The sequence below is a fragment of the Cryptotermes secundus genome, unplaced genomic scaffold (assembly GCF_002891405.2).
Source record: "Cryptotermes secundus unplaced genomic scaffold, Csec_1.0 scaffold152, whole genome shotgun sequence".
NCBI lineage: Eukaryota > Metazoa > Arthropoda > Insecta > Blattodea > Kalotermitidae > Cryptotermes > Cryptotermes secundus.
Window position 1 is genome coordinate 398,223 of NW_019720705.1, and position 12,411 is coordinate 410,633.

Genomic DNA, 12,411 nt, shown 5'->3' on the forward strand with positions numbered 1-12,411 from the left:
CTTATGAATAAAATCGTAGACTAATATATATAAATATATAATATTGCATGTATAATTATAAAGACTATTGTCGTGAAAGGTAACCGGCCGTGGAGGATCATGGTTGTGAGACGTCGAGGTTCCAACATTTTCTAGAAAATAATCTAGCAAATGATGGTAAGGTTGTCAGCCTTACGCGCTGGGCCTCCCTTCGCCCCCAGGAAGTTTCCTGGTACTCATTTCTGTTAGAAGCCGACACGAACCCAGGGCCATAGTGCGGCTGGAAGGATTAGGTCAATTGAAAAATCTAATGACCTCATCAGAAAATGAACTCATAACGTTTAGGCTTATAGCATACTGTCTCAGCCAATTATTCTACTACGTGCCCCAGACTACAACCATATCGAAATTGTATTTAAACAAGAAATTGTGGGAAGAACTAATTCCCTACTTTCCTTTGATAAGCATGTACCGCCTAGGAAACAGTGCGTCCAACAATTTTTTTTATTTTTTGAGAGTATATTCTTTGCCGCAATAACATTTCTAACTAACCGTTGCCTAGCAACATACATATACTGACACACATACTGATGGCAGGTATTTATGAAGTATGCCGTTGAGATGGGCTCAGGTGCCATGATGTACACACCATATTTTATAAAGACCTGTTGAGGCATTCAGATGTTGATAAAGGGGGTACACAGACACACAAGTACACAAAGAGGAAGAAGATCGCATAAGCCTACTTTATGAAAGTAGGCTAAAATACGTAATGCATATTAAGAATATTTGCTCAAATATTTTTTTTTGTATTGTGCCATATTTCTCAAACCAGGAACTGTGGAGCCAGGAGATACAACCATTTCTAGGCAACAGCCCTGTAAGCACACAACAATACCAGTGCTATCTCTAAGCAAAGTGCCCATGCAACAATGGAGAAAATTCTGAAAGCGGTGTTTTCTACGTTGTCCATGCCGAGGCTTCGGCAGTTGGAAGCCGGTTAGTTTTGCTCGGAAGCCAGTCGGGAATTGACAGCCAAAGCAGGATGGCAACGGCTGGATGTCAGTCCAGTCCGGGAGCTAGCAGCTGAAGGAAGTAACAGTTGGAGACAACAGTCAGAGCATAAGAGAGGCGTGAGACGGTCGCCGTGCTGTAAGGACATGAGCCCAGAAGCAGAGGAACATCAGCAGTTGGAAGTCGCTACCTAACAACGTCTCTCAGAACAATAGACCCTGTGTGATAGTTATGTGTGAATTGTAGTCACGAGCTGTAAAAGTGTCCAATAAATTAAGTTCTCAATCGAAACCCGTCTATCGTCACTCTAACGCCTGACAATATGGATCTAATTACCTATAGAAGAGCTAAATATTATTTTTAACTAAATTCACGTATCTGAAAGGTAATAAATATAACAGCTTTTTGATAACTGTGAATGTATTCCCTTGAAATATTCCTAGGACAGGAACGTGTCGAGCTGATGGAAATATAATGAGGTTTGCCATTAATTGAGACGGCTGTCAAGTGATATGAACTGCAGTGTTTAGAGTTGATTTTGCATCCAGAAAGGCTTGTATTCGGAACTTAATCTAGTATGACTGTAACTGTCATATTCTTTCTTTTTTTCAAATTCAGTTACAGTAAATGTAGAGGTTCATTCGTGTCTAAAATAGCGTATTATAGCATTAAATTATTGAGTTTTGGACATCTTCCATTGTCCTGTTCTTATTTTAAAACATTTCGGGGACTGGATTCTGTCTCTGTCTCAGGCAGAGGCCTAATCAGTTGGACACAATCGATAGAGTTAGTCCATATCTCCGGTCAGGAGAGGGGATCAGCTAGGCCCAGCTCCTTAGACTTTTGTATGAAGAAGGGGATAGAGTTCAGTCTCCAAAACGTTGTTTTTAAATAAAAACAGGTCCATGAATAATGCTAAAAAACTCGATAATTTTATTAATATTGTCATGTATTTATGAGTGACTATAGACGGGGTTTAGATTCGTGAAATGGATTTATTGACCACTTTTACACAGCACTCGGAACTACGAGTAATATCAGCTCTATCGATGATTTCAACATTTTACAAATCACTACACACTAAGCCTTTTCCCAGCCTTCTGTGTCTCCAACAGCCGTTCATTAGCAGCGGATTCTAACAATGGAGATTCTTCAGCTTCCCGAGCTCATGTCGTTACTGTTAGGCTAATATTCCGCAACTGAGCTCAGTCAGCCGACCTGAGGTACTCGCTATACAGACTTGGGGTGGACCCAACAGATATCACAGCCTTCAACAATTTTTCTATTGTTATGGGCGGTTGTCTAGTGATAACCCCGATATCGTTGACGTGTTTACCGGCCGCTATCAAGCAACGCATGGTCCTTCTCGCGATCGTTGCATAGCAACGGTACTAGACGCTACAATATATAACCATCACAAACTTTAGGTCTTAATTTTTATAGCACTGTGCCAGTCACGTAGCTTGAGTCGTGGCCTATCAGAGCGGCAACGCAATATTATGCTCTTGAAGTTCCAAAGCACTCAAATTACACCCGGGATGTGGATACATGTTTTTTTTAACGTATTCCTTTACGTTATATAACGATGCTATCCGTTTCGAGAACGTAAAGTAGGTTGATAGATGAATGATATTAAATTGGTAAGAATATGAAAGGAAGGGACCGTGGCCTAATCGTGGTACCATTCAAGCATAGGCCTGGAGGAACTAAGAAAACCCATGTAAAGCCTCATTGAGGATAGGCGGTGTCCCAGTCAAGATTCGAAACTAGCATCTCCCGAATACAAATCTAGAGCGTTACCTCGAATCCAGTCTGTTCGTTTCTTTGCTTTTTCATACAAGTGGTATACACAGGGAGTGCTCTGATGGTGTGAACTATCGATATGAACATTTTGACGGATTTACAGATTTTGAGCCCAATGACTGCATGGACGTGATTTTTCGTAGTCCGTCAGTCTATATGTGTGCGTCATATATGTATGTGTGTATGTGTATATGTATGTATGTATCTATGTATATATGTATGTATGTATATATGTATGTATGTATGGGTGGGTGGATGGTTGGATGAATGTGTTCCCCGCTATTGCCTCAACCGTTGTATGGATATTTTTTCATATTTAATATATCCCAATTCCAAAAATAGGAGCCTTTCATATGGTTCCCAGAACACAAAATAATGATAGTTTCTCAAACGGCTTAAACGATTTTGATTAAATTTGAGTTATATATGGATCACATCTCCCTAAATAAATCTAATGGTATCTCCGGGAAAATAAGGGAGGATATTCAGTAAAATAAGAGAATTATACGCTTTAATGTTAATATATGCAATTTTTCTTTGCACAAAACTTTACATTCCGAGCTACGATAGCTACTGATGTCAAACTGGAAGCTAAATGATAGTTTTCTCATAGCTGACACACATTCTACAAAACAGTCACATCAACCGAATTCAAAGCCAATGTTTTTCGAAAAACTATTACCATAAATCATATCAAGAATTTATAGCGCTATTTGTTTCCACTTGAAAGAAAAACAGTTTTAAGGGAATTAGAAACAAAAGAAACAAAGAATACAGAAAGAAATATTATACAAGAAGTTCTGGAAAAATCAAAGAAAACTACGCGCCCAACAGTTCTTCTATTGTCGCGTGTGTATTCGTTTCCGTGGGAACAAGTTTATCGAGCCGTTGCCTATCAACGACAAGATGATACACATGCAGACACACAGAGAGCAAGGTACCCTCGTGATATCCGTAAGAGTACTGACATCACAGTTTTGAGAATGGCTTGATATTTAAGCCACTTTTGCTGTGCAGTCTGTGTGCAGTGTGTGTGATTGACAGCTGCTAATGGTAACCCCACAGTTGCTGACAATAAGGAAGACACATGAACGTATTTATTGTTACAATTACATGAAGAAGACTCGAAACCTAAACACTGCCGTCGGCGCCACCGTCCTGGGTTGTAGATAGTCCCTGTTTTGTGTGCCTTCTTCTGCGAGGAGTGTTTAACACAGCGTTAACTGCCACCCACCAGCCGGAGAGTGTATTTTTCCTTAAAAGTGCACTGACAGCACTCCACAGTCCTACTGCACAAAATGTTACAGGCTATGCAATGAAATAGGAAGGACACAGGTAACAAGGAAAAAGCCCCTCAAGTAAGGAATTTGGACCTATTTGATGGCTTTTATTGTTTCAGAGAATGAAGTTCTTCAGTTAATACAACTTAAAGCATATATATGCTTTGTTCTGAGTCCGGTTAAGGGAACCGGCAATTTAATTTGGTTGGTGAAAAAGGTAAAATTGTTCCTGTATTTAATTAGTGCCATGAAGATATATGGGGGAGTGGAGGTACAGCTCCAGCCTTCTTTACCTCGGCACTAGATGGAAATGAGTGGTCAGCTTCACGATTTTTGTTGCTATCAGCATAATATAAGCATTACTTTACATGGCGCTTATAAAACGAGCGTCATTGATTTTCCGGAAAACTGTACATCGTATGAAATTGTATATTTACGCAGCATAAAATATAAATCTGATTATATTATGAAATTTTATTTGCCACTTTTTTCGAATATCGGATACATTTCACGAAATGAAAAGCATAATACTGCGCCTGCCTGAAATTTACTCTAAATTTATCGTTTATATTATCTGAATAGATATTATTAAGATGATTTATTGCATTAATAAATATCCTGTTTATACTCATTTATCGCGTTGTTCGCAGCATGTGTCAGCATTTCGACTTGAAAATAATTACGTTGCTCCTTTGGCTGAAATAATGACATTTCACTCTAAATTTTCACGCTCGGGGCACGACCCTGCTCTTGGAGCGTTGCTGACATGAGAGCTAGGTCTTGTAAGTCACCCCAGATGAGCGAACGCGGAGCGCGATCAGGCCAGGATTTTATCCGAAACAGGTGCCGCATATCCGTTGAGAAAAACGACATATTCTTTCGGGTATTGACCAACAGGATTCAAATGTTTAAACATAGCTCAGAATAGATTAATCTAAATAGATCAATGATTTCTTGAGAATTTTATGCCACTTTCTTTAGCATCTAGTCTTGAATTCTGAAACGTGGACGCAGAGCTCATGCAAGCGTCTTCAAGACTGGCATTTTAGATTTCGCAGACAGTGGATCCAGGTCTTGGTAGCTTTCCCTTAAACACAAAATTTTACAAGTTCTTTTGAAGTTTACCTTAAATTTTTAAATTTTCTAAAACCATATCCTGGGGCACGCGGTAGCGTAGTTGGTTGAGGCACAATGTTACAGGCCGGAAGGTCGCGAGTTCAAGTCCCTATGAGGTCATTTAATTCCTTTCAATTGGCCTAATCCTTCGGGCCGCACTATGGCCCTGGGATCGATTCAGCCTCTAACAGAAATGAGTACCAGGAATTAATTAATAATTTCCTGGGGAATAAAGCGCGGCTGGCGCGTAAGGCTGACAACCTTACCGCAAACTTTGAGCCGATTTTCTAGATCATGTGGGACCCTCAACGTCTCACAACCCTAGGGGCCTTCATGGCCTGTTACAGGGATAGCTTTACTTTTTAAAGCCATATCCACTTCCTTAATTAGAAATTACAGGGACGTTTCCAAGATAAATCTGTGTGAGAACCTGTACGCAACATAAGAGATTCCTGCGTTACATTTCCTCGTGAAAATGACAAGAAGAGTTTTGCACCGCCTGAATTCCGAGGCGCCTAACGAATTACCATTCATATAAGTAAGTCAAAATTATGCGTTAGTCGCTGGCTTCCCACTGCGGCGGCTCGGGTTCGATCCCTGTTCTGGTCAAGTGGGATTTGTGGTGGACGAAGTGGCACTAGGGCAGGTTTTCTCCTAGTACTTCGGTTTCCCCTGCCAATCTTCATTTCACCAATCACCCTCACCTATAATCTGGGGCTGGTTCAATAGGCCAGAAGTGGCCGCAGTACAAGGGACTTAGTCCCACCCCACTAGAAATAAAAAATGGAATTGCAACAACAGTTCATGAACATCAAAATTAAGGACGTAAACAGACTAAAAAATACAATATTTATAACACGTAAATTGTCACATTTCCAGAAAAATTGATGAAGACAGCCTTAAAAAATTTGTATATCTCTTTTTTATTCAGACATTGAACACTAACTCATGGAGTACAGCCCTATTGACAAATAATAGCCGCGAACTATACCGAGTGGCGAAGTTATTGTCAACTTTTGTGGATAGAGAGTGTCGCGCGTTCAGCGCAACGGATCCCCAAGGCCGTTAATCTCGGTTTTCTAAACCGGAGCCGCTATTCCCTTAAAATAGCTCCTCAATTATCCTCACAAGGCTGAGTGAACCCCGTTCCAGACACACTATTCCTCAGAAAATCTGGTAGCGCCGGGAATCGAACCCGGGACCTCTGGATCTGTAACCAGGAACTTTGATCACTAGACCACAGGTCCTCTGACAGGATAATCGGTATCTCGCCCGAGATTAGAAGCAGGTACATCCCGACTATAAATCAGCAACTCGGAAGTAACGGTCGTTCCACCGATATTACGCGCTCTTGTCAGCTGTCACAGAAGTTCGTGGATATAGATCTCAAATAATCAATGAAAAATGTCGCAACTCACACGTAACTTTCAAGAGTTGCAGGCATGTGGAAATTAGATATCTTACCAATGAATTAATTTAGAATTAATAACATCGCAAAGCAGAGGGAAACTGCCGAGAGCTGGATATGATACGCGGTCTGGTGTTTTCCAAGTTTCCCACAGCTGAAGTGCTGGGTTGAGACATACCAGTTACGGGATCACTGTATGCCTTGTGGACAGCTTGCCCGCAAGTTATGAGGTTTACATAGCCTTCATATAAATAGAGAAGTGAGCGGCATCTGTCTGCATCCTCAGAATGAATGGAGCCACTGAAACTACTAATGTATATGAGAGCGCCAGGTTTATAAATGTGTCGGTTTGCCTGATATGCCAGTTTGACTTTGAGTTACTGAATAACACAAACGCTCTGCTTCCTGCGTGTCTGTGACGTACAGACAGTGTAAAAATGCACAAAAAGTATCCTCCTATATTTTATTCACACCGAAAAAGCTTCTGAAGGAATACATTCTGAGGCGGATTTCATGACAATGTTCAAAGTATAATGCTTATTTTACTTAAGAGTTTCATGTTTTCAATATTTCCCTATAGTCTGATAGGGTATTACTAACGTTTCGGAGGAACCTGCTGCCTCCATATTCTACCCTTCACGTGCTACCAGGCTACATGGCATAATGTCCCAACCAGAGTAGTCACCGCCACAGGAACCCCGAATCTTACTTCATATTCTGGCTGTGAACTTATTTAATGAAGCTATTTCAATGGCATCCGGTTTAGTAAACCGAGATTAACGGCCGTGGGTATCCGTTGCGCTGACCACGCGACACCCCCTATCGGCAAAAGTTGACATTAACTTCGCCGACAAGCGACGGTCGCTCGGTCGGTATAGTTCGCTTGTGGACTAACGGCCACGGAGGAATTTTAATGGTACAGCTTACTTGTCTTATAAAAATTAGACATCATCTGCTGCCATGGTTTGAAGACAGGACTGGAGCCTACTAGCTAACTATCAAAAGAGAGGAGGTCCCTTCATTTATTCTTTGTAATGGGGAAGCAACTTCTTCTCTGCGAACTATGAACTAAATTTTTAAACGCAATTAGATCAATTTCAGACATAAATTGGCTAAGATAATATTCGTAACATATATTATAACCCTCTAAACTCTCTATGATTTTTGGTAACAAATTTCTTTCTGCCCGTAGACCGTTGTTGTGTTCTTTTATAGTTAAAATATTAAATAATTAACCAATCTAAGTTAGTACTAAAATATAAACACATACCTACTAAACACGAGCAGATATTTGTTTTTATTTTGTTTATTTAATATTTATGTACGTATACACCAAACGTTTCGAAGATCATACAGTAAAAATTTTCACTTATGACCTGATGATGGAGGCAGCATATTCCTCCTAAACGTTGGAAACCACCTAATGATAGGCTATTATAACCAGGAGGCCATAATATGAATTTTCATGCCTTTGAATCCTTAAATCACATTTAGAATTTGAGTTTGATTATGGAGTCTGTTGCTTCTTTTTATATTCTAATGAATCGAGAACCACAATTAAAATTGTTTATTCAGGTTTAGTAAATTTACATGTTCCATATTTCCTTCTACATGACTGCAGTCGCCATATCTGAAATGCTGACACTTTAATCAGACTAAATCTAAGATGTTACAGGGAGTGTTCTTTCACATTGCCACTTTTCCTTTTGCAATGCGAAAGTAACAACAAAGGAAGTTATAAATTAGTTCCTTGCACCCGACAGTATTGAGTTTGTTGCCATTTTTCTTTTTGTCTTATACAGGAAGGAACGCTAACCTTACTACGAGTGCTTCTGACGTACTTTTTAATACAAGGCTCTTCCCTCTTTCAAGAGAGGAAACCATAAATTTCTCCTTGATACTTCCCTAGTTCTACCTCCTTCACTCTCATCTTCAAACTCGCTTGATGTGATGTCATCCTGTTCACTACGTGCACCAGCTTTCCTACGAACATTTGCTAAGTATGGGTCTATTTTGCAATCAGATAAATAGCTAGGAACACAGAATCGAAATCGAAGGCTGAACTGAAGCCCGAAGTGACAGTTTTGTTTGAAATGTACGAACCAAATACCCACAAGACGGCATATATGGTACTCAGTACAACTTAGTCTCGCTGGGAAGCGGCCGGGGCCGATACAGTGATAGTTTGAAGGAGCATGCTTTCCGAATGAAGTCGAAGGAATCGTAAATGTAAACATTGGGCCTTCTGTAGTTGAAGAAACATCATTAAAATCTGGGAAATCTGGATAAATTGGAACGGTAGAGTCCGGCTCTGTGACCGAGAATTGTTCTGCTGTATGTGCTTCGGATTCTGAAGTTACAGTGGATTCTGTCTCCAGGCGGTCACTTGGTGCTTTGTTCGTCTCTGTAACTTTCGAAATTGTTGAAAATGGTGCCACTGAAGTTGGCAGGCCTGTCATTGTTTCTCTAACAGACACTGCGCTAGTAACCGAGTCTGTTTCTATTCGAACACCTGTGCTTGTTTCCAATACACTATTACCAGTTTCGGTTGGTTCTGACAATACGTTAAATGTCTCTGAATCTTTATAGTCTGTAATAAACAGTGTGGTACTTCCGAACTCAGACCCTTCACGTGTTCTTCCTTGGTGTGTCAGTTCTTGTTCATTGGGTGACTCGGTCGACATTGAGATTACAGCTGTTCCAGAAATGTGATCGTTTGACTCCTCAGCTTCTTCTAGATTTGATGAGTAGTTTCTCAGAATGTTTGTAGAGACTGTAAGGTTTGTTGATTGTAACAAAGTAGAGACGCCTTGCATATTACTCGTACTGGCAGTGACGTAGTCATCCTGTCCGTCCACGAGGACAATCCAACATTTCACTACAACCAGGAACACCAGAAATTCATCCTGTAAACATCAGAAACATAGGCAGTTCATCAGTAACACCGCAAGAGTACTAAAGGGAAATATTCTAGGTTTCGTTTAGTGGAGGTTGGAGTTCAGCTGGCACGGCGGCCACTGATTGGCCTATTGTAGCCTGCCCCGAGTGATTATGATGATGGAGAATTTGGTGGAATGATGATTGGCAGGGGAAACCGATTACTCGGAGAAAACCTTCCCCAGCGCCACTTTGTCCACCACAAATCTCACTTGACCAGACCAGGGATCGAACCTGGGCCACCGCGGTGGGAAGCCAGCGACTAACCGCTTGAGCTATGGCGCGGCCTGTGTTCTAGGTTAGATCCGTCTAAAACATTTTCAAAGTGCGTCGTACCATGAATAGGCAATCTTACGGAAGAAAGTGGTTGTCTTTAAAGGGATATTCTGTATGAGCAAGAACGTCCATAAAACCAGTGAAGTATTTAAGATGAGCTAGAGGCCCCGTTTCAACTTACAAGCCAATCCAGCCAACAATGTAGAAACACAAACTACGGGTTACAGGAAATTATTCTAAATTAGTATTTTTCATTTTCATGAAAATAATGACTGTTCTCCTCAAGGAAATTACTGCGAGGTTAGAGAGTCTTACAGTGGTGGCTATAAAGAAAAATATCTTCTGGCATGTTGTGATTGTAGTCTTCTGGGTTGCGACACCGTGTAGTCTTGTCCTCTCCTCCTCTTGAGAGGACGGTGAGGTGGCGTTCTTTAGTACATGATACATAAAATAACAGTTTCCTCATCCTAGTCATTTTGACCCTGACAATGGAAGAAGTATTTTCTTCCAAAACATTCGTGTCTATTTATAAGACTACACGCTGTCACAATCCAGAATACCACAATCTTAAATATTACTGCCGTGTAAACCGAAAGAATCATAAACCTATACGTTGTATTTTATTCGAATCATAGAATATGCTGAGTCGAATATATAATATATAAGTCTATGCTACCTTTGCGTTCTGACGCATCTAACGAGTGTATATTGTTACTGTGTTTCTTCTCCCAGAACCAGTAACATACACGTAAATGGCTGTGTCAAGGCTATTCCCATCTGGACGGTCCAGTGTACAATTTATCTGAAGAAATTCACATTCTAATGAAATAAATGCATTGAGTGGACGCTACTGTTTTCTGAGGTGTGAAGCTGTGGTCTCTAAAATTACGCACAGCCGCCATATTATATGTTATAAATATTACTCCGTACATAAATAGTGGATAAATTGTAATATAGTTGTCCCTGTGCTTAACTAATTAAGCAATACGCTATGAAGGCGAATGGTGGAGTGGATGCATACATCACATTTTCTTGACCTCGGCACTAGTTTGAGGTGAGTGGTCAGCTTCACGCCCCGGCCGCTTTACCTCTGGTGAAAGAGCCCCGGTACCCTTTGGATAGGAGGTTGAGTGGACCTCGGAACCGGTTTGGACGGCGTGGAGAATAGAACATTCTTGACCCTACTTGGAAATTATGGATACATTTATAATTTATCTGGGTAAGGAATTTCACATTTACGAGTATACTCGTAGTTCAATTAATTCATTAGTTTCCGACATGAAACTGAAAACCACGGAAAATTTTGGGATGACGTCCATGTTCTTGTTTTATTTAGAAGAAAAGAAACATTAGCTCACCAAAACCTCCAGAACCTATCATAAAACACCCTTCCTTGATCCTAAATTAATTACTGCTAATGTTGCTCTCACATCATAAGTTCGTGCATACGCCATGTTGTTACTCATTCAGAGAAATTTGGAATTACGGCGTTTGTGTCGCATCATTGGATTATAAATAAATAGAATAAGAATTTGTGACTTGAGTCATGTGACTCGGGAGAGGATTGTGTGGCTTGAGGTTGAGAAACTTCGGGTCCAACAGAACACAGGGAATTTCTCGATTGCTTGAGAATGTGGGTCGAGGTTCACTGTAAGCCTTTGTAATGACTGTAGTACATTAACAATTACAGTAAATTGGATGTTAGTTAATAAGTGAAATAGCTTTGTTGCGTAATATCGTTTTATTTTATATCATGACATATGCACACTTTAGATTTTGTCAAGGCAGTCTACAAAAGGGCTAAAGGACATGCTTTGTAGGAATTTGCATGCAAGCTACTCGTATGTGCTATTCCACTTATTGGGAAAAGTTTTCAATAGTGGTACGTTTATAATTCAATATTAATACACAGTTTTGTTCAATTTTCGATTATAATATAGAATTTTTCACACAAATATTTTCCTGAAATAAAGTTACCCTCTGTTTGGATATTCAGTCCGGTATAGTGTTACCAATGTTTTGGACTAACATGTTGCTTCCATCTTCAGGATAGAAGAGTAATTCTTTTAGACCACGTGGCATCATATCCTTAAAATAATCCTCTTCACAATGGCCGCTGTGAGAACGTTAAATCTCATGTTAGATAAATTTCTGTAATGCCCTTTGTAAAAATAGAGAAACGAAAATTTACAACAGCATTTATGAAGGTACTGCTCATAACTGTTGATGACTTACACTAAAACATCTATAACTTTATAATTTTTATACGGTTTTATATGCATAATTTTGCGGATAGAGGGTGTCGCGTTGTCAGCGCAACAAATCCCCACAGCCGTTAATTTCGGTTTTCTAGACAAACTTCGCCGACAAGCGGCGGTCGCTCGGTCGATATAGTTCGCTTGCGGACTAAAATCACCTAGTTTTCTTTTATATGTAGAACGAATAGGTCCTCTGAGTCATTGTGGGAATCCCAAAGTCTGCATTTGCTGATTTGGGTAATTTATTTTAAAAAGTGAAATACCGTACATCTGTATGTGCTGAACAAACCGTTTGCATGTTGCATTACTGAATGACTAGTTAAGTACTATCTTTGAATAT

The 12,411-nt window shown here is 40.1% G+C and overlaps 1 protein-coding gene across 1 annotated transcript in view; it reads right to left on the bottom strand.

The window, feature by feature from the left end:
• Positions 1 to 8,152: 8,152 nt before the first annotated feature.
• Positions 8,153 to 12,411, bottom strand: part of LOC111871519 (putative protein TPRXL) — a 5,435-nt gene continuing 1,176 nt past the window's right edge. Inside the window, exon 2 of the mRNA XM_023864687.1 lies at positions 8,153 to 9,506. Within this exon, the coding sequence (XP_023720455.1) occupies positions 8,445 to 9,506 (1,062 nt within the window). The 3' untranslated portion in view covers positions 8,153 to 8,444. The remainder of the gene's footprint in view (positions 9,507 to 12,411) is intronic.